This window comes from Bacillus rossius, chromosome 1 (assembly GCF_032445375.1).
Source record: "Bacillus rossius redtenbacheri isolate Brsri chromosome 1, Brsri_v3, whole genome shotgun sequence".
Lineage (NCBI taxonomy): Eukaryota > Metazoa > Arthropoda > Insecta > Phasmatodea > Bacillidae > Bacillus > Bacillus rossius.
In genome coordinates, this window is record NC_086330.1 from 373,334,679 (window position 1) to 373,353,506 (window position 18,828).

Here is an 18,828-nt window from a genome sequence, read left to right on the forward strand (position 1 = left end):
GGAATAGAAGACAAAGAGTGAGAGTGGGTGAGGAAAGCTCCGAGGAGGGGGAAGTGACGTCGGGGGTGCCACAGGGGAGTGTGCTGGGGCCTCTGTTGTTCACAATTATGATAAACGATCTGGGGGAGGGCATGAAAGCCAGATGGAGGCTATTTGCAGATGACTGTGTAGTGTATGAGGTTGTGGGGGAAGGGGGATGTTTAGCAGAGGACTTGATAAGGTTGGAGCAATGGACGGAGAAAAATGGAATGTCCTTGAATGTTGGTAAGACAAAAGTTGTCAGATTTACAAAGAGGAGGAAAGTCACACGAAATGTATATTACTGGAAGGGGCAGGAGATAAGAGAGGCAGCAGGATATAAGTACCTGGGGGTGACACTGAAAAATGACCTAGGATGGGCGGAGCACATAGAGGGGGTGGTCAGGAGGGGAAGGCAGGCGCTGGGGTTGCTTGGTAGGACCCTGCAGGGAGCTGGGAGGAGGACAAAGGAGAAGGCATACTCCACATTGGTCAGGCCAATGTTGGAGTATGCGGCGGCGGTCTGGGACCCCTACCTGGTGACTGAGGTGAAGGAGCTGGAAGGGGTGCAGCGCAGAGCGGCTAGGTGGGTGATGGGAATGTGGAGAAGGAGGGAGGGGCAGGATGGGAAACTGCATAGCCCAACGGAAATGATTAAGGAGTTGGGGTGGGAAACGTTACAGAGGAGAAGAAGAGTGGAAAGGTTGGTCAGGATGTTCAAGGTGCTGAAGGGGGAAGGGGGATGGGGGCAATTGGGAAGCAAAGTACATAGAGGGGAGTACAGAGGACGAAGAGACCACAGATGTAAGCTCCAGAGGGTGTGGAGGCGGACAGAGAGAGGGCGGAACACCTTCCTGGTGAGGACGGGGAGGGAGTGGAATGGGCTGGGGGAGGAAATGGTGGAGGTCAGGGATGGGAGGGAGCTGAGGAGAAAGCTGATGGAGGGGGGGGGGAGAGGGGAGTGAGTGGGAGTTCTTGCCACCGGGTGAAAGCCCAATTGCAGGTTAAGTAATAATAATAATAATATGTATACCTTTCTGAGAAGGATAGCCTACAGTTAATAGGAATGGAAGCCATAGCCACAAACACAACCGAAGTTTTGAATTAAAAGGATAGGTTCGTTCAATGTAATAAATAAAAGTTCTTGATTTTTTTTTTCAGGATTTCAGGTTGGTTTAGGTTATCTAACTAACATGAAAGGTTGTTTAGGTTATTTAAAATACTTTATGACCATTAAATATATAAATCCGTGCAGTATGGTGTTTTTTCATGAGCCACCAGCAAATTTCGGAAAATTTTGGAACTGTTTGGAATTGGCTCTCATCTCTGTAAAATGTCGGCTTCCCATGTGAGATGGAGGGCATCTACAAGGAGATCTGAATAAGTTGGAGGGCAGGATGTTGGCATTTGATGTGGAAATAAATATAAACAAGATAAAGGTGGTTAGGTTTCGAGGAAAAGGAAGGCAATGAATGTAGTTTATTTTTGGAAGGGACACCGGTGATACGAGAGGTGAAGGAATACAAATACATGTGGGTAACTCTGCCCAACAATGTATGTGGAGAAACGGTTCCACAGGGTAGCCAAGAAGTGTGCTTGGGTTACGTGGCAGAACACTGAAGGGAACAAGAAGGATGGTTAAGACCAAACATTCCACAGGTTGGTCGGGCCTATGCTAGAGTAGGCGGCAGCAGTGTGAGACCAGCGACTGGTGACGGAGGTATGGGAGTTAGAGAAGGTACAGTGCAGCGAGAAGGAGAAGGGAGACACGGATCTGTGGTGGCAGATGTTCAGTGTAGGAGGTGGCTGGGAAATTGTGACATAGAGGACAGTAGAAAGGAAGCTATAGAGGATAAGGTGAGGAGGGCAGATTTGGAAGGGGGTGGAGAGGAAATGTTTCTGAAGTGAGAAGAGCGAGGTATGGGAGAGTGAAGTCAGGGGATTTGTTCCTTGCCAATGGGTGGATTCACTATTGTAAGGTTTAAGATAAGATCAAAACTACAGAATAGTATTTGATTTTTCTTTTTGAAGGTTCCTTGGATGGTATTATTCAGAGTGCCACAGTAGCCACCTGAAGGGCAGATTCGACGTCACTAGGATGGCAGTTATTTTAGGCTGGGTGGCAGGTGGTGTCATCCCATGTTTATTGACAGGCTCTCATCTGCAATTGCAATAGGATTATTTCATGCATTGACCACTACTGCCATGATCGTTACATTAGTACAAGCGTGTAGACTTGCAACAAGTGGTCAAAGCTAGGTTGTATTCCCTGTCGAACCACTAGATTCAATATGGAGACTTTGCTGCTAACTGTGGTATAGTAATAAAACACGTGTAAATGTATACTTTTTCTGAGAAAGTGAAAATATAAATCTATGAATTGTGTTTTTTGGGTTGTGCTATTGTTAATTACCCATCCCCCATAAGGAATAACATGAAATTCCAACAATTCATTCCCCATCCCTTCACCGCAACAATTTTTAATTTCAAATATGGTACAGTAGGCTTAAACTACTTAGCGTATCTGCAGAATCCTAGCCATTACAACTGCAAAGTTACAGAATGAAATAGAAATTCATATAACAAACAACTAATTTTAAAGTTTAAGGAGTTTGCCAATCTTGCAAGGATATTTGAAACTGTTTCGAACATCACTAATCCAAATAAAATTCATTAACAAAACTTTGCCACTCATCGTCTCTAATGGCCTTGATGTTGATGAGACGCTAACGATAACTTCATTTATCCTGGACCTTAGTATTTCTGCATGTTTCTCAATTTAGAAAAATCTGTGTTTGTCTTCGCCAAAAAATTCCAAACTATATGGCCTTGGGGCAAGCAAAGTGACCTGAGCTAATGCCATCACTGTCACACCTGTATTTTCGTACCATGTGTGTCTCTGCCTGAGGACGGGAGCAGATCGCAGTTCCCGAAACGTCGCTTGTTTCTGTTTTAGAAAACTGTTGTGTTTGTTTCGTCTTTTCGTTTTGTCATGTTTTTGTCTTGTTTTGACTGTTGTGCTGAATTTTTTTGGGTTCAATATTTTTGTGCTGTCATCATTTGTGGGTTTTTTTTTTTTTCGTTCTTTTTTGAAAAACTATTGTACCTATTTGTTTCGTCTTTTCGTTTTGCTGTGTTTTTGTCTCGTTTCAACTGTTGTGCTGAATTTATTGTTTCGGTATTTTTGTGCTGTCATCATTTGTGGAGGTTTTTTCATTCTGTTAGTCCATTTTTCTTTGTTTTTTCTTTGTTTCATTGACCATATTCCTGTTGTGGAGTATTGTGTGGTGTTTATATCCTGACAACAGCAATTTTTTACTTTATTTGTGTTTTTGTCATTTGTGTTTTTTGTAGTTTTCTTCTACAGACATACTTGTGCTTAGCAATGGCGTATGTCCAAAAGCTTACATCAAGCCATCACTGTGTAGGATTTTTTTTTATTCATTCTCAATGCAGAGGTTTTTCTTCCGATCTGCTCAAAAAACGGAATGTACCGTAAAGTTTTCTCAGTTTCTGCACAAACTCATTGGAAAGTTTTTTCAATTTGTACATAAATTTATATACATTGCTCACTTCTTGAACAAACTGCATAGAGTGTTTGGATTCGCACATTGAAGGGGATCACTCACCTCGAAGGCGTTGGAACAGGATCTGTGGCAGTCATTGCTGTGAGCGGGTGGGTTTTCTCAGGATACTACTGGTCCCTTCGTCCAATGCATTCCCAGGTGGTCCATCTTTGGAAAGTCAGGGAAGTGGAAATAGGTCAAGTAAAGTCAAGGAAAGTTCTTGATCTCCTGGTTAAAGTGATATAAATTTTCCAGTGACAGTAATTTGAAGAGAAAATGTACTGCTCCAGTCTGCTGCGCGCAGACTGTGAAACAAATCTTTTTTTTTTTCGGATGGTGTTTAGTGCATACTGATACATACTGTAAAATGGCGTATGCAAGGTTCTTTTTTGGACTAGTACAGCTATAGGGATGGTGGAGGCTGGAATGTCTGTATTCCTTTCAGAAATTTGCAAAATGTGTAAATTATTTTAAAAAAAAAAAAATTGGGGAATTTTTTACTTTGTCATGGAAATTTTGGGTAAATTTTATTACAGATTTGTGTGGACTCCACTTCATCCCTCAGATCGCCTTGATGTGGACAGCAAGCTTAACCACAAGTCATTCATTCGTGCCTAGATGAATAGAATATGTTTCTAATGATTTTAAGAATTTTTCTGTTATATTTAGGTTATTTAATTCTTTTTGGTCATTTATATTTATGGCCTTTTTTTAACCTAGCAATCCAACAAACCAATACTACCTAAACTAACCACAACTGACTAAAGCTGGACAATATTAGTGTTTTATAAAAAATGTAATTCTAATTTTTTTTTGTGGTTATGTAGAATCTGTATACTGTATTAATGTATTTTGTGTTTGTAACATCTTATACCATATACAGCCTATGCTGGTTATCCAAAGGATGATTAAAAATAAATACAGTATATGAGTAAAAATACTTAGTATTTTTTAAAAACAATTAATGCAAAAAAATGCATTATACTAAATTTAAATTTTAAGTTAAGAATTAGTGTGATTATACTGTGGCTGACAAATTTGAAAATAAGCATTAATTTTATAGAATAATGAGCTGGTGTTAAAAACTTCTGAAAGTTTAAGATTTTTCAGAAGCAGTACAAATTTATGACTCAACTAAGTAATTTCATAATTGATAAGTATCCAGCCTAGTTCTCAAGCTATTGTAAACGTTTTTAAAAATTTCTCTAATTGCCCTAGTATTGAGCAAGCCGCTTTGGCAGAAAATATTTCCAAGTTGATACATACAAACAAGTTTCTCATAAAAATAATTATTTTTTAACATGCTAAATATTCTCCCGTTCTGTAAAATGGTGTTAAGAACGCAGACAGGACAGCAACGGTTCGGAGCTGGTTGGCGGCCCTGCACGACCACTGACATAAGGCGTGCCACGCGTGCCTGGCCGGATTACAAGGGTCCTCGCTACCCACCCCCCTTCGCTCCCCGCGCACCGTGCGGCCTCGGGCTATTGTCACCTCTAGCGGCCTGGGGATTCCGGGCTTGCAGAGGGCCGCCGCGCGGAGCGGCGTGAACAAGCGTCGGGCGTCTGGTCGGCCCGGGATGGAGCGACACGTCACAGCCGCTCTCGTCCCTTCGAGGACGACGCCAGGGTATATAAGCAGGACGCAGAGTTCCGAGTGAATTCTGAGAGTTCGGAGTGTTCCGCGAGTGAAGGAAAGTGCGACGTTGGCGAAGAGGGCGAGAGACCCCCTCGAGAGTGGCGCGACGAGGAGCGATAGGACAGTGAGAGTGCGACTGAGTGGCGATAGGACAGTGAGAGTGCGACTGAGTGGTGCAAGACTGTGTGTGTGGACAGATGTGAGGTGAGGAACCACTGTCGTGCCTAGCTCCAGTGAGGAGTGCGAACTGCGGAACTAGACAGACATTGCGAATATACATTTTTATGTTTAAGTGATTGGTGATCAAGCTTTTTTAAGTACAATTATGTATTAGTAATGTAAATATCAGTAATTAATAAAACTGTAATAAAACCTAATTTGGCTATCCTTTACGAACCCAGTTCCCCCACATTATACTCGTAAAAATAGCATTCATAAAGTGTGAAGATAAATATTGTTCTTTGAAGTGCCAGTGTGGGCCGGGAACTTACAAGCATGTCCTGGGTGCTTAAGCTACTGGAACTTTACTTTCTCGCCAACTGAATGATGTGGTCGACACTTTGAAGTACTGTGGAAGGTATTTTTTTTCAGTACGGAGACAATGAAGAGGTGGTGTTGTGGATGAACACAGTCGGCCCGTACCATAACCGACAAGAAACATATGCATATTTCTCGCTGCCCTTCTGCGTGGGGCACAAGGATACCATCAGTCACTATCACGAGACCCTGAGTGAAGCGTTGCAAGGTGTCGAGTTGGAGTTCAGTGGTCTTGACATCGAGTTCAAAGGTACGTGCTCCGACGGTGCGCTTATTGTAGGGTGGCATTTCTTGCAAAATGTCCTGCATACTTCTGGAATTTGTATACTCATCTAGCCTGTCTGCGCCCATGATAATAAATAAACCAAATAAGTGTGGTAAAACATTATTCAAATTTTTCAGAGTTCTGTTCAGTAAATTAATTTGCTTTAATCAGCCAAATAAAACATTTTTATATGCATGCCCTCATATTATTTTTGGATAGGTATATTTAAGTTGTAATGCTACCACAAATTCCAGACCTTCTCTTCTGCCAAACACATATTTTATCACATCTGTACCAAAAGTTCCTTGTGATATCTACTATTATTCGCAGGGAAGTTTTGATTGAAGTTAAAACCTTGGGATTGGGCTCTTCTTCAAAAATAGTTCAAACTAAATCCACAGTAATTTATTAGTTTTGCTTGGGTAGCCTAAGTTTGATAATTTCATTCTAAAACATTCCCATCCGTTTGATACTGTTAGAGCACTTTTGCTTGCATGAGTTCTGGTGTCACAGAAAAAATTAATAGTTGTAGTTAGTAGTGTTTTCATCTTTACAGTTAAATAGTAATGGTAAAAGTATTAATAATACCTTCTTAATTTAACTTGGCATTTTCTATTGTGAATCAAAGTCCATAAAAACCACAATTAACAGGATGGCACAGTTTAAAAAACACTGGATGCAACACAGAATAAAAATTTAAATGTTTTTAGTTTGTTTGAAGAAAAAAAATAGCTGCTAATTTTAAGTAATGGGAAATGTACAATTCAAATTCATATCAGAGTAATGGTATAAATTACCACTCGCTAGTCACATCCTGTAAGAGATAAGGATTGTACACTTTGACGTTATTTCAGTCTAAAGACTGTACACTTTTAATGCTTTGCTGTTTGGCCGTATATCAGATTGTAGCTTAATCTGTCATGATGCACCCGTTCCAGCCACTTAATGGTGGCTACGAGAACATTTAACAAATGTGGGTGGAAAGAGTCGACTTGTGTTGTACAGTTTAGAAAAGGTAGTAAGTAGTAATAAAATTAATTTGGGTTTTGCGTGATTTTTATCCATTGTACTTGTTACGTCTGTACCCTAAAGGTTAACACCAATATCCATTTTTTTTAAACATCAAACTACTATTTTCAATTAGTTTTTTTTTTTTTTTTTTTTTTTTTAAATGCCAAGAATAAATAATGTTTTATTCATTTCTATAAATCAATGCATATTACAAGTGATGAAACCTGAAAAATATTGTTCAAATCAAAAACTTACTTTTCTAAAAAAAAATTCAAAATTTTGTGACATGGTATGTTTTAGCTTTGGTGCACAGGTGGGTGATATAAAAATTATCTAGCGTAAAAAAATAATAATTTACCATGTATAGATATCAATTAAACCTCTGTATTTTTAGCTGATGTCTCGAGCAAACCATATTGTGAGATCCACCTAACAGAAGAGAATCAGAAAGTTTTTGTGTATGCTGTTAAAAACCATTACTGGTACCAGATGTATTTGGATGACCTGCCGGTGTGGGGTATGTACCATTTTTACTTGGTGTTCAGTTTTTTAACTGTTTACTAACGTTATATAATTACTTAATCTCTTTTGTTTGCATGTCTTACTAAACTGTTGAAAATCTACAAGAGTTCATTAGACTCTTGCTTAAAATATTTTTTTTTCTGATTCCTATATTCAATATAAACATTTAATGTAATTTGTTTTTTTTTTTTTTTTTTTCGTTATAAATTAAATTTTTTACTGCGGTGAAGATGAAGATTAATTAAAACTGAGTCTTCCATGCTTTAAAAATATCTGTATACTGGTTATTAGTAATTTACTACTGGATCAGTAATTTCATTGAAAAGTATATCATTTGTAGTTTTAATGATGTCTTTTTATTACCTATTTGCACCTGGTTTATTGTCAAGCGATTAAAACTTCACAAAGGCTTCACACGTGTGAGACAGACAGGTTCACAAAGGTTCTCAATGATTATGCTGTGTGTATTCTATCAGTTGTTGCAGAAGCTAGACACCTAACACTGTCGGAACTGGCACTCGAGGCCTGAAGGTTACCGGTATTTTGTCAGAGTTGCACGTGTACTGCGGTGTTTGTGTGCCATAGTTGGAATGATCACAATTCTTGTCGGGAGGCCTAAAAATCTGGATTACATGTGTGGTATTACTTATTCTGAAGTGACTAGCTTATTTTCTCGCAGAATATGTCTGTATGAATCAAGAAATATTGTGTGGTTTTTCTAGAGCTCTTACTTCTCAAGTAACATATTTGTCCTCTCGCACATTTTTGAAATCTTTATCATTTATGTTTCTCTTCTTTACCCATTATTCCCCTTTTTGCCTTCCTTTATCCTTTCACTGCTATTTTCTCATTGAATGCAGTCTCTGATTCAAAAGATCCTTTTTGTTAAGGCAGCATCGGTATAGAACACAATTTTAATATTCAGGAACAGCCTTATGTGGACAAGTTCGCAGATCTCAATTCCTGGTGCAGTGGTGCGCTTCGATGCGATCCGGTGGGAGGGGGAACTTTCTTGGAGCGTTGGAGTTGAGTGGTCCGACCACTCGCATGACCGCGAGGGGACGTGGGGTCAGTGGCGGACGTGAAGCACTTTGTCGTTCATTCAAGTATTTCTTGTGTATACCCATTCTTTATTTTCTTCTTGCCCGCGTGCTTATTTTCCGCCACCTACTTCTGTCCTTTTAATTAGTCCCCTTACCACTTTGCTTTGATTTATTAATTTTGTGACTTTTTCATTTCATGTCTAATTGAATGGGATATATTTTTGACGTGACAATGTCTAATAAATCGGAAAACGAAAAAGTGTCCCATTACACACATTGTCCAGTTACACACATTGTACGCTTGCGACGCATCTATCTCTCTTCCATCGATTGGAACAACCATCGATTTGGTTGTTTCGAGGCACATTAAACTTGAAACACTCCCATTCGTTTCCTACTTTTCCTATCATCGTCCTATCCTTAACAGAATAACACAGATTGGAAGAAGTTAAATAGCAAACATATACAAAAGTTATAGTTAAAATAATCTCTTCTTTAAAGTAATAAACATATTTGAATTAATGAGTGCAAATAAAAGTTAATTTATCAATTAAATTGTAGATTTCATTTCACTCCTTCTTTTGTATCCATACAAAATAGTGATAATTCAATAAAAATGATTCAATTTTATTCATAAAAGTATACAATCATTTCATCAATGTTTTGTTATGACATTGTCACGTTAAACTTTCGTCCGTAAACCGACTTTACAGATAACCTTTTTATTTTATTTTTTACTTTTTTACTCCTAATTACTCTTTTCCTTTAGATAGATGAATGAATGTTTGCCCTCAGATGTAATATTTGCATAATACTTGATGATGAATGAGGTTTGTATTTGTGTGTAATTGATGAGAAATTACTTTGGTAATTGTAAGAATGTCTGCAGGCATTGTCGGCGAGGTCGAAGAGAATGACGGGAACCCGTCCTACTACATTTGGACCCACAAGAAGTTTGACATCGGCTACAACGGGAAGCAGATTGTAGACGTGAACCTGACTTCCGAGAACAAGGCGAAGCTGACGGTCGGTGCCAAAATTCCGTTCACGTACGAAGTGAACTGGAAGAAATCAAACGTCAAGTTCGAAGACAGGTTCGACAAGTACCTCGACCCAAATTTCTTCCAGCACAGGGTAAGAATCTCTTTTTTTTTATGTGTTTACTGAATATTTAATTCCAGGCAAAATCAAAGTAAATGTTACCAAAAAATTTCTAAATTAATTTAAATTTTGTATGAAAGTTAATTTTTACTACCACTCCACAGTTAGGAGTGCAAAATAAACATTGCTATGAGTAACGTAAGATTATAAATGACGTTGTTAAGTGTATCACAGTAAAGTCTCTTGACATTTTTCATTACTTCAGAATTTTCATTCAAAATATTCTTTCGTACTATAGTACTATAGCCTCAAAGACTTGTTTTGGAAGCTTGTCATTATTTATTTCTATATTATGCAACTGGCCAAATAGCACGGCGGTTAAGTTCTCTGCCTACGGACTCAAAAGATGCTTGCGTCCCTCGGTTCGGTCCCAAGCTACCGCAGTTGTATTTTTTTATTAAAAATAACCATCAGCGCTCCTGACAACCTGATTAATAAAGCGACAATCTGCGGAGCTATGTTTAGTCAGCAACCCCTGATCATCACCTTTGAATATATATACTGTATAGAAGTCGCGAGTGGATAGGATTTACTCTATGTTTTTCAGAAGCGTATGATCAGCAGCTTGGGAACTTCACCGCTGCAGTGCGCTGCCGTAGCGCCCTGCATCGTCTTAGTTGTTATTTACCCGTTAGGGCGCAGCACTGTCGCCCGCTGTCATTCCCCGCACCCCCCAACTATCATTCACTGCAGCTCACGGTCGTTCAACAGGAGAGGGAAGGGGTGTTTGAAGAGTTCGACACTTGTCCGCTAGGGACCACCACAAGTCGATGCCTTAGAGATGGTGGCGATTGCGGCGGTGAATTAACCAACTACCTCAAAACCGTATTAGAAATTTTAACCTGGGCTGGCGACTTCTATACAGTATATATATTCAAAGTCATCACTCTGCTCCCCCTACCCTACTTCACCCGGCATGAGCTGTGCATGCAGTTGACACGGCGCTCAGCGAAGTGTGTGGTCCCGGCACAGATCCACTGGTTCAGCATCTTCAACAGCTTCATGATGGTGATCTTCCTGGTGGGGCTGGTGTCCATGATCCTCATGCGGACGCTGAGGAAGGACTACGCTCGCTACAGCAAGGATGAGGAGCTGGACGACATGGTGAGAGATCAGATGTACTGTCGAGTGTCGTAGCTCTTCAGTCACTATTACCGATTCAGACGTCAGTTACGAAAACACACACACACTTAAGGGCATCTCGAATCAGTGTTTCATACATCAAAAAATTGCCTGTGTATTTCTTGTAATGAGGAGGTAAATCTATTGTAAAGTGCTTAACATAAATATGAAACCTGGGAAACTTATTTTAGCTTTTTTATTAAGTGCAGGGTTAGAAAAAACTTTTTTTAGTTTACACCAGGTTTTTTTAGGTTTAAACCAGCTTTTTTTTAATACATTAGTTATTTTGGTTTTCAGCACGTTAAAATGAAAGCCATACAACATCTTACTTTCTGCCATTCATGATGAACCCGAAAGTTATAACATCAGAGAACTGGAGACCAGAAAATCTGCACATCAGACTGGGACCTAACCACAGAACAGATATTTCCACACAGGAGGAGGATTCTCCATAGAACATGTAGCATTGCACATTGAGGATTTGATATACGTATATTTTTTTTGGGTCATAAGAATATTGATTAAGAATAACTTTGATATGAAAGATAGCAATTATTTAATATGTAGATAAGGATAGTTCAGAGTTGTTAAGAATTGTTATTAATTACTTTGGTTGAATTTCATGGAAAGCCTTAAAATACTTATTTCCTTGAGATACTTAATTATTAATTTGAGGGTTAACTCCAGTTCATAATAATTAATTTTGATATTTGATAATTAATTTCAGTAATTGTTTTGTTTAAAGCAGTATAGATTATAATTTTACAGGACATCATTTTTAAACAAAAGTTTCTAATATAGTATGAATTTCAACTTTGTTTACTAAATTTTGAACATTGTATTTGAATTTGTTGGGTAATTTTAAATTCTATTGGATATTGCTAGTGTAATATCTTGAGAATAGTCTGGAAGGTACAGAAGGAAGAGCGGACAGGCGCGACACTCTGGCGCCAGAAAGCTATTTTTCACTTTGTAAATGCGTGTTTGGGATTTACGCGTCACGTTGTAGGCACAGCTGTAGCGACCGTCTGGAAGGGTCTCTGGAGGCTACCACTAGCCAGCCAATCAGGGCGAGCCCTGGCGTCAAGTGATGTGCCCGTATGAATTTCCTTATATGGTCATGTTTTGGAATTATGTGCGCTGATTGGTCAGTTGGCCCACGGGGTTGCCTCCCTTGTTTTCACCTTTACAAGGGAAGGTAATCTCGTCGACCAAGTCACTTGTTGCTCGATCGTCGCCGAACTCGGTCGCGTCGTCGGCAAGTCGCAAGACAAATGGAAAATTACTAAGAGATAATTTAACGCCTAGGGGCTGGGGACAGGCCGTATTTTTTTAACTTCAGTTCATTTTTTTCGGACAAATGTATTAGAAATTTAGGCCCTAGGCGTCGGCATCGGCCCGACTTCGTGGGATTACGGTCCGCGATCGACGGTACCTTGAGTTATGTAATTAATTAACCAAGGGACATTACTAAGTTTTTTTTTCTTTGGCGAGTGACAAGACTCCTCGACCATCAACGGCAAGATGTATGGTGTTGTGGTATGTATTTAGACATTGTTAAAATTTTTATAAGAAAAGACAAAAAACGGTGCAAGTAAAGGATTTTTCTAACTAAAGGCATTTGTAAAATCGTGTACTGAGGCCATGTAACGATGAGAAAAAAAACATTTTTTTTTTGAAAAAGAAATAAACAAAGGTAATTTAAAGATTTTTTTTTATTTCAAAATAACGTAGAACTATCGTAATGAAAAATTCCTCAAACACATTGTTTGTTTTGTTTTGTTACGTTTCTCTGTGTGCTTAGCCGGGCAAAACATACAACGTAACAAACAGAGATTTCCCACAGAATAGGAATTAACTATTTAATATTTTTAATTTTAGAAAAATATAGCTGGGTATAAATTACAACAACTGATTCAAATAATTTAAATGATAAGATCTTGATTAAAATATAATTTTTTGTTCCTGTAAACCACAAGAAACTTTAATGAGCAAACTTTTGTTGTTATTAGAGAGAAATTAGGTCTTTCATTAAAAAAAGTTAAAAGATATTCTATTCAAAAATGATTTATTAAGAAAAATTTGTATTTTTATAAAAACCACTTGGTTTAAACCATGGTTTAAACTATTGTGATTTCAATCAGTCAACCCTGATTGATTTGCAAACCTTTATAATTTTTTTAAATTACTAGATTAATGGATTATATCATTGCTGTACAGAAGTGGTGTTATTTTGTAGAGTCTAGTATCAGACATAAACTTCATAACAGTGACGGATCCAAGGGGGGGCACCAGGGGCAAGTGTCTCTCCCCCCCCCCCCCCCCCCTTCCCCGAAAACCAGAAACCAGTTGTCTGCTACATTAATATTGCCGACAAAAATGATTGTTTCTGAAACCAATAAAATATTTTTATATAATTAATGAATTTCTTGTAGAATCATAAAATCTGGTGGTTGGATGTTAAGTGTAGTGTGAGTAGATTAAATACAAATTTAGTAATTTTAAGACATTTTTTTCTCTGGCTTCTCTGAAATCCTAGAGTGCCCCCTCCGAGGTGAACCTCTGGATCCGCCCCACTGCTTCATACCTTTTGTTAGTTTTAGGACTGCTGAAAGTTATTTAGACGTACACGTGGGCATAAGACACGGGAGGGTTAAATAAAGATGTATAATAAATCGAACAGGCAACTGGTTCAGAAAGTGATGTGTGGTTGAGACGTCGGACGCCTGCGTCCCATCGAGGGGAGAGACCGGGGTTCGACTCGCGGCAGGGTCGGTCGCGGGGTTCGCGCAAGGGGGCGACGACGAGCTAATCGCGTGGCCCGCGCTGCCCCCCAGGAACGGGACCTGGGCGACGAGTACGGCTGGAAGCAGGTGCACGGGGACGTGTTCCGCCCCGCCTCCCACCCCATGCTGTTCTCCGCCATGGTGGGGGCCGGCTACCAGGTCACCGTGGTCGTGCTCAGCGTCATCATCTTCGCCATCCTGGGCGAGCTCTACACCGAGTGAGTGTCCACCCGACACCTGCTGTGTTCGCAGTGTTGTGACCGCCAGTTATTCTTTACCCACGTTTATTTAAATTGTGTCTCAGAAAAGGGTAAAAAGAGTGGGGGGGGGGGGGGGGGGGGGGGGAATTTTCAGAGATAAAGCCTTAAGGGCCCCGCCTACCCGGGCACACACACAGTGCGCAGAGCTTCAGGAAAAACAATGCGATTTGAAAACTACTCAAGATATCTGAGTGGGGTCTGCTTACGAAAAGCATTTAAGAGTTCGCTGAGGACCGAAAAGTACTTTTGATTTTGGATTAAGTTTTTAAATTATATTTTTAGAAGAGTTAAAATTGCTAAAACGCATGTTTTCAGAGTAATTTTTAGGCGTAAAACATCCAGTACAGAATATTTAAAGCACTTAAGGGACTTGCATTACACCTGTATCTTCATTTTTATACCACATAACGTTACAGTCACCGCTCAAATTTCACAGTTATCTTGTGACGACGAGAAGACTGCGCGCCAATTCAGATCCTTGCGCTTAGAGGCGACACCGCCTCTAGCGAGCGTCGTGCTTATCAACCCGCCTCACTAACACAGGTACACCCCTGACGAGGCGGGCCCCTTAAATCACGCCAATTCAAAATGTTCTACTGATGGCAGTAAGTCCAAAAGTACGTCTTACTGCTTTTAACACTTTTTTTTCTCAGTTAGAATTACTTGTATGTAACTACTTAACGATGAACTATGACTGGCCTTCAGTGGCTAGTGGCTGCGCGGGAGCAGTGTGTTTGCCTGCCGCCTCAGTCAGAGTGCTGTGCCGTGTGTCGCAGGCGCGGCTCCCTTCTCAGCACGGCCATATTCGTGTACGCGGCCACGTCCCCGGTGAACGGCTACTTCGGGGGCAGCCTGTACGCCCGCATGGGCGGCAAGATCTGGATCAGGCAGATGCTGCTGTCCGCCTTCATGCTGCCGGCCCTGGTGTGCGGCACCGCCTTCTTCATCAACTTCATCGCCATCTACTACCACGCGTCGCGGGCCATTCCGTTTGGCACCATGGTGCGTAGCGTTTGTGACACCACGCTTTCTCGCACGATCGTCGCACTTCTTGTTCTAAAAGTAGGAGTGCGACGATTGCGCAGAAAATAAATTTTTTTGTTAGATAAAGTTATTCATAAAAACAAAACCAAATCGTGGAAAGTACGTTTATTTAAAACGTGAAGTATAAAAGAGCACGCCGAACAATTTAAATTAATAAGTCATGCGACAAAAACCTTTTGACTTCAAAAAAAAATTAAAATCTGTGATCCAAATGCGAGCCGAATGAACGCGGAACTCTCGCCATTTACACACCACGAAAGAGTGCGGGCTATCAGATGTAGTTAACTCGGCACTCGACAGAGAGCGCGCGCTGCATGCACTCGGCGAGGTATCGTAATTCGGCTGCGTGTGCGCGCTCTATACGAGAAGCTACATAACTAAACATTAATGATTGCAACGAGCGCTGGCTACATTTTTGTAAGCGGTACACCACGGCAACGCAGACGAAAAGATGAACGTTATAACTTTTAAAAACGTTTTTAAAAGAAAAATTACAAATCAGACAACTACGTATTTCCGTTAGTTAAATAAGTAAGAGGTAATGTCCGAATAAATATTAGATTTCTATTTTAAAATACATCGTTTTATACGGAAAAAATAACCACACAAAGCGCTCTGAATCTAATAGCGGCAACCAAAAACATCATGCAACGTTTACGCGAGAAGGTTCTTTTTATCCAAATTTTGATGCCCAAAAATATGGGTGCGACGATTATGCGATAAAAGAGGGTAGTTATGAGTTCAATAAGCCCTGTGCATCCTGTATTGTCTTTTGTTGTGGAAAGCACATGCTCGGTATTCTGGTTTGTACATGGGTTGTTAGTGAATCGATTCTTCTTGGCAAGAATCACATTGTGTAAAGTAGAAACACAGTGTGGATAGTATTTCTAGGGTCCTTGATAGGACGCGCGCGTTGATGTAAAATAAGGATTGGGGAGTCGAGCTTGAAGCAGTGCGGGCACTGCACAGCATTCCTTCCCTTCCTTTCCCCTCCCCTCTACTCCTTTCCCCTTCCTACCCCCCCCCCCCCCCCCTCTTCCTCCCTTCCCCGCCGCGCCACCAGCGCGCTCTGACGTGCTGGCGCTGGACGGCAGGTGGCGGTGACGTGCATCTGCATCTTCGTGATCCTGCCGCTGACCCTGGTGGGCACGGTGCTGGGCCGCAACCTCGCCGGCCAGCCGGACTTCCCCTGCCGCGTCAACGCCGTCCCGCGGCCCATCCCGGAGAAGAAGTGGTTCATGGAGCCCGGCGTGATCGTGGTGCTGGGCGGCGTCCTGCCCTTCGGCTCCATCTTCATCGAGATGTGAGTTGTGTTACCCTCCGAGGTGTCCCCCTCGTGGGCGTACCCAGGGGGGCAAAAATATTATGAACACTCATGTCATTCGAAACTCATTTTCTGAAGTTTCACACCGAGCGACGAGAGAGAACGTCACCAAGCAGTTAACGTAAACAAATTTGAATTGCGGTGGTTGGTTCATGAATGTCCACTGCAACATCCACATCGAACCCGGAGAATGCGGTTACTGAATTTGCCCAAAAAAAAAAAAAAAAAAAAAAAAAAAAATTGTGTGAAAAATTTCTAAGCTTGAAAAAGTTTATTATAAACAATTATTTTTTGGTGTTAAGTTTTTCCAAAAAAAAAATCAGAAACCCTTTTCTCTCCTCCCCCCACCCCTTCCCCGAAAATAAAATCCTGGGCACGCCTGTGTGTCCCATCCTTGCTGCTTCTGCTATCATTGCGGAACTTGGGTGTCGTTTGATTTGCCATGTCCAAGTTTAGGAAATACTTGGATTCTTGCACATTAAAGAATTTCACGATGAATTACGAGGCTTGTGTGCCATGGATTGTTGGTTCTGAAACCTTTTGGGACATGGGGTAAAGATTTTTGAAAATTTCTTTGAATAAATTGCAATGAAAAATGCACAGTTAATGTCTCTGAAACATTCACCTTTGTTTAAGAAAAAATAAAACAACTAGTGATGGTTCAAATCCACTTTTTCTCGAATCTCGAATCCAAATCCCAAACAGTACCTCGAATCCACCCCTCGAATCCGAATCCAGTTCTCAAGGGTTAATTATAAAATAATTTATAAGTTAAGAGAAAATATTAAACATTATGCAGAATTATTTAACCCTTTAAATTTTTATTTAAAAAAAAAAACAAGGATTTTGACACGGTCTGGATCAAGACGATTTCGTTTTTGGTCACATATGTTTTCCGCAGTGCTGAACAAACGTTCAGAGAACACTGTAGCAGGAGGTGAACACAAATATTTTTTGGACAGTTTATGTAGCCTGGGTGAACACGCAGACTGAGTTTTCCAGTATTCGAGAATGTTTATTTCTGGGTTAACTGTAGGATCACGTAAGAATCTGGTCACTTCATCAATTGCTGTAGAATCCGACTTGGTGGATTTAAGGCATTCAGGCATTATCTGTGAGTACAGTGATTCATGTATCCACGGAAATAGGAAAACGAAATTCAACATCCGACGGAACAATATTTTGTAGTTACCAACTTGACATTTGTTTTAAGTCCCAAATGAAGGTAAATGCTTTTCTGAAATATTTAATGGAAACTGAAAGGCGCCATCTTGGCTTCAATGGTTTTAGGCCATAAGAAATATTGTCGTGCGTCTTTTAAAATTAAGCCTCACTAAAGCATAGTGATTAATATGCCCGAAGTTAAAAGTGACGGGGTGTTTTCTCTAGTTTACCCATTAAAATTTTTTATATTAATATTAGTTATTTTTTATGTTGCTCAAAATGATTGGCTAACAAATTCATTGGTTGGCCATCATGGAATTCTCAGATAATACATATTTTAACGTTGGTAGTCTACACAAACCAAACTTGGTCCTAAAAAATTCATAAATAGAATGTGTATCGGAATATTTAAAATTGAATTGCGATTAAAATAATAATTGTATAATGTATTAATTTTTTTCATTCATTATTTCATTGTTATTACTACATGTGCGACCGTAACTTGTGATGAAAGTCGGCATTACTGTTGTATTACTAAGTAACAGATTTCTCTGTAAAGTTATTTTTAAAATAACAAGATTCATATTTAGTCTAGATCCCAAATGTGCTTTATTTTATTTTTTAGCATATTCTGAGAATACATATGTGATTTATGCCTTATTTAATGCCAATGTAGCGACAATGCATCCATGTTCATGAATATAAAGTAAGTTTCCCAAATCAGTACATGCTTCATAATTTTTTTTATATAATAACGAATTAAAAGTACAATACATTAAACCTCGTTAATCCGTGATGCGCTAATTCGGGAATCGGAAAATCCGGGACGATTTAAAAGAGAAGAAAAAAAAAGAAGTAAAAATTGTCAGCGCTTAAAATTAACGTCACGCGGGCCGGCGGCCGGCAAACACTGCAAGCCATCGCGTGGTGTGCCGTTTCATGTTTCGGCACTCGTAAAATAGTAAAAATATTTTTGTTTTCTGTACCTAATAATTATTTTATATTGAGTCTTATAATGTTTACTTGTGTTTAATTACATTTTAAACCTAATTTAGTTTTTTTTTAAATTTAATTTTATTAATGATATTTACTTTAAATTTTTTTATTATATTCCATTAAGCACACAATTCTATTTTTCGTTTGGCTTCCGTCAAAACCTTCCATTTGTTCGCCGGATGTTCTGTGCTAGCCTAAGAGTTTTTAGTAACGCCCGCCTGTCCGCCGTGTCCCGGCGTGCTGTCCACGTGATTGTCAGCAGTTGCTTGCAGTTTCTCCTCGCTTCTTCACGTGATTTCATATAAAAAATCTGTACTCTAGACCATTTTTTTTCCTAGAGCATTTTTTTTAGTACCGTCCACGCAACCTGG

At 39.9% G+C, this 18,828-nt stretch overlaps 1 protein-coding gene across 1 annotated transcript in view; it reads left to right on the forward strand.

Moving 5' to 3' along the window:
• The window catches only part of LOC134528488 (transmembrane 9 superfamily member 3), a 28,192-nt gene that overhangs the window by 4,057 nt on the left and 5,307 nt on the right, over positions 1 to 18,828 (forward strand). Inside the window, exons 2-8 of the mRNA XM_063362140.1 lie at positions 5,814 to 6,009; positions 7,430 to 7,552; positions 9,490 to 9,734; positions 10,734 to 10,865; positions 13,721 to 13,887; positions 14,706 to 14,931; positions 16,068 to 16,276. Coding sequence (XP_063218210.1) covers positions 5,814 to 6,009; positions 7,430 to 7,552; positions 9,490 to 9,734; positions 10,734 to 10,865; positions 13,721 to 13,887; positions 14,706 to 14,931; positions 16,068 to 16,276 — 1,298 coding nt within the window. The remainder of the gene's footprint in view (positions 1 to 5,813; positions 6,010 to 7,429; positions 7,553 to 9,489; positions 9,735 to 10,733; positions 10,866 to 13,720; positions 13,888 to 14,705; positions 14,932 to 16,067; positions 16,277 to 18,828) is intronic.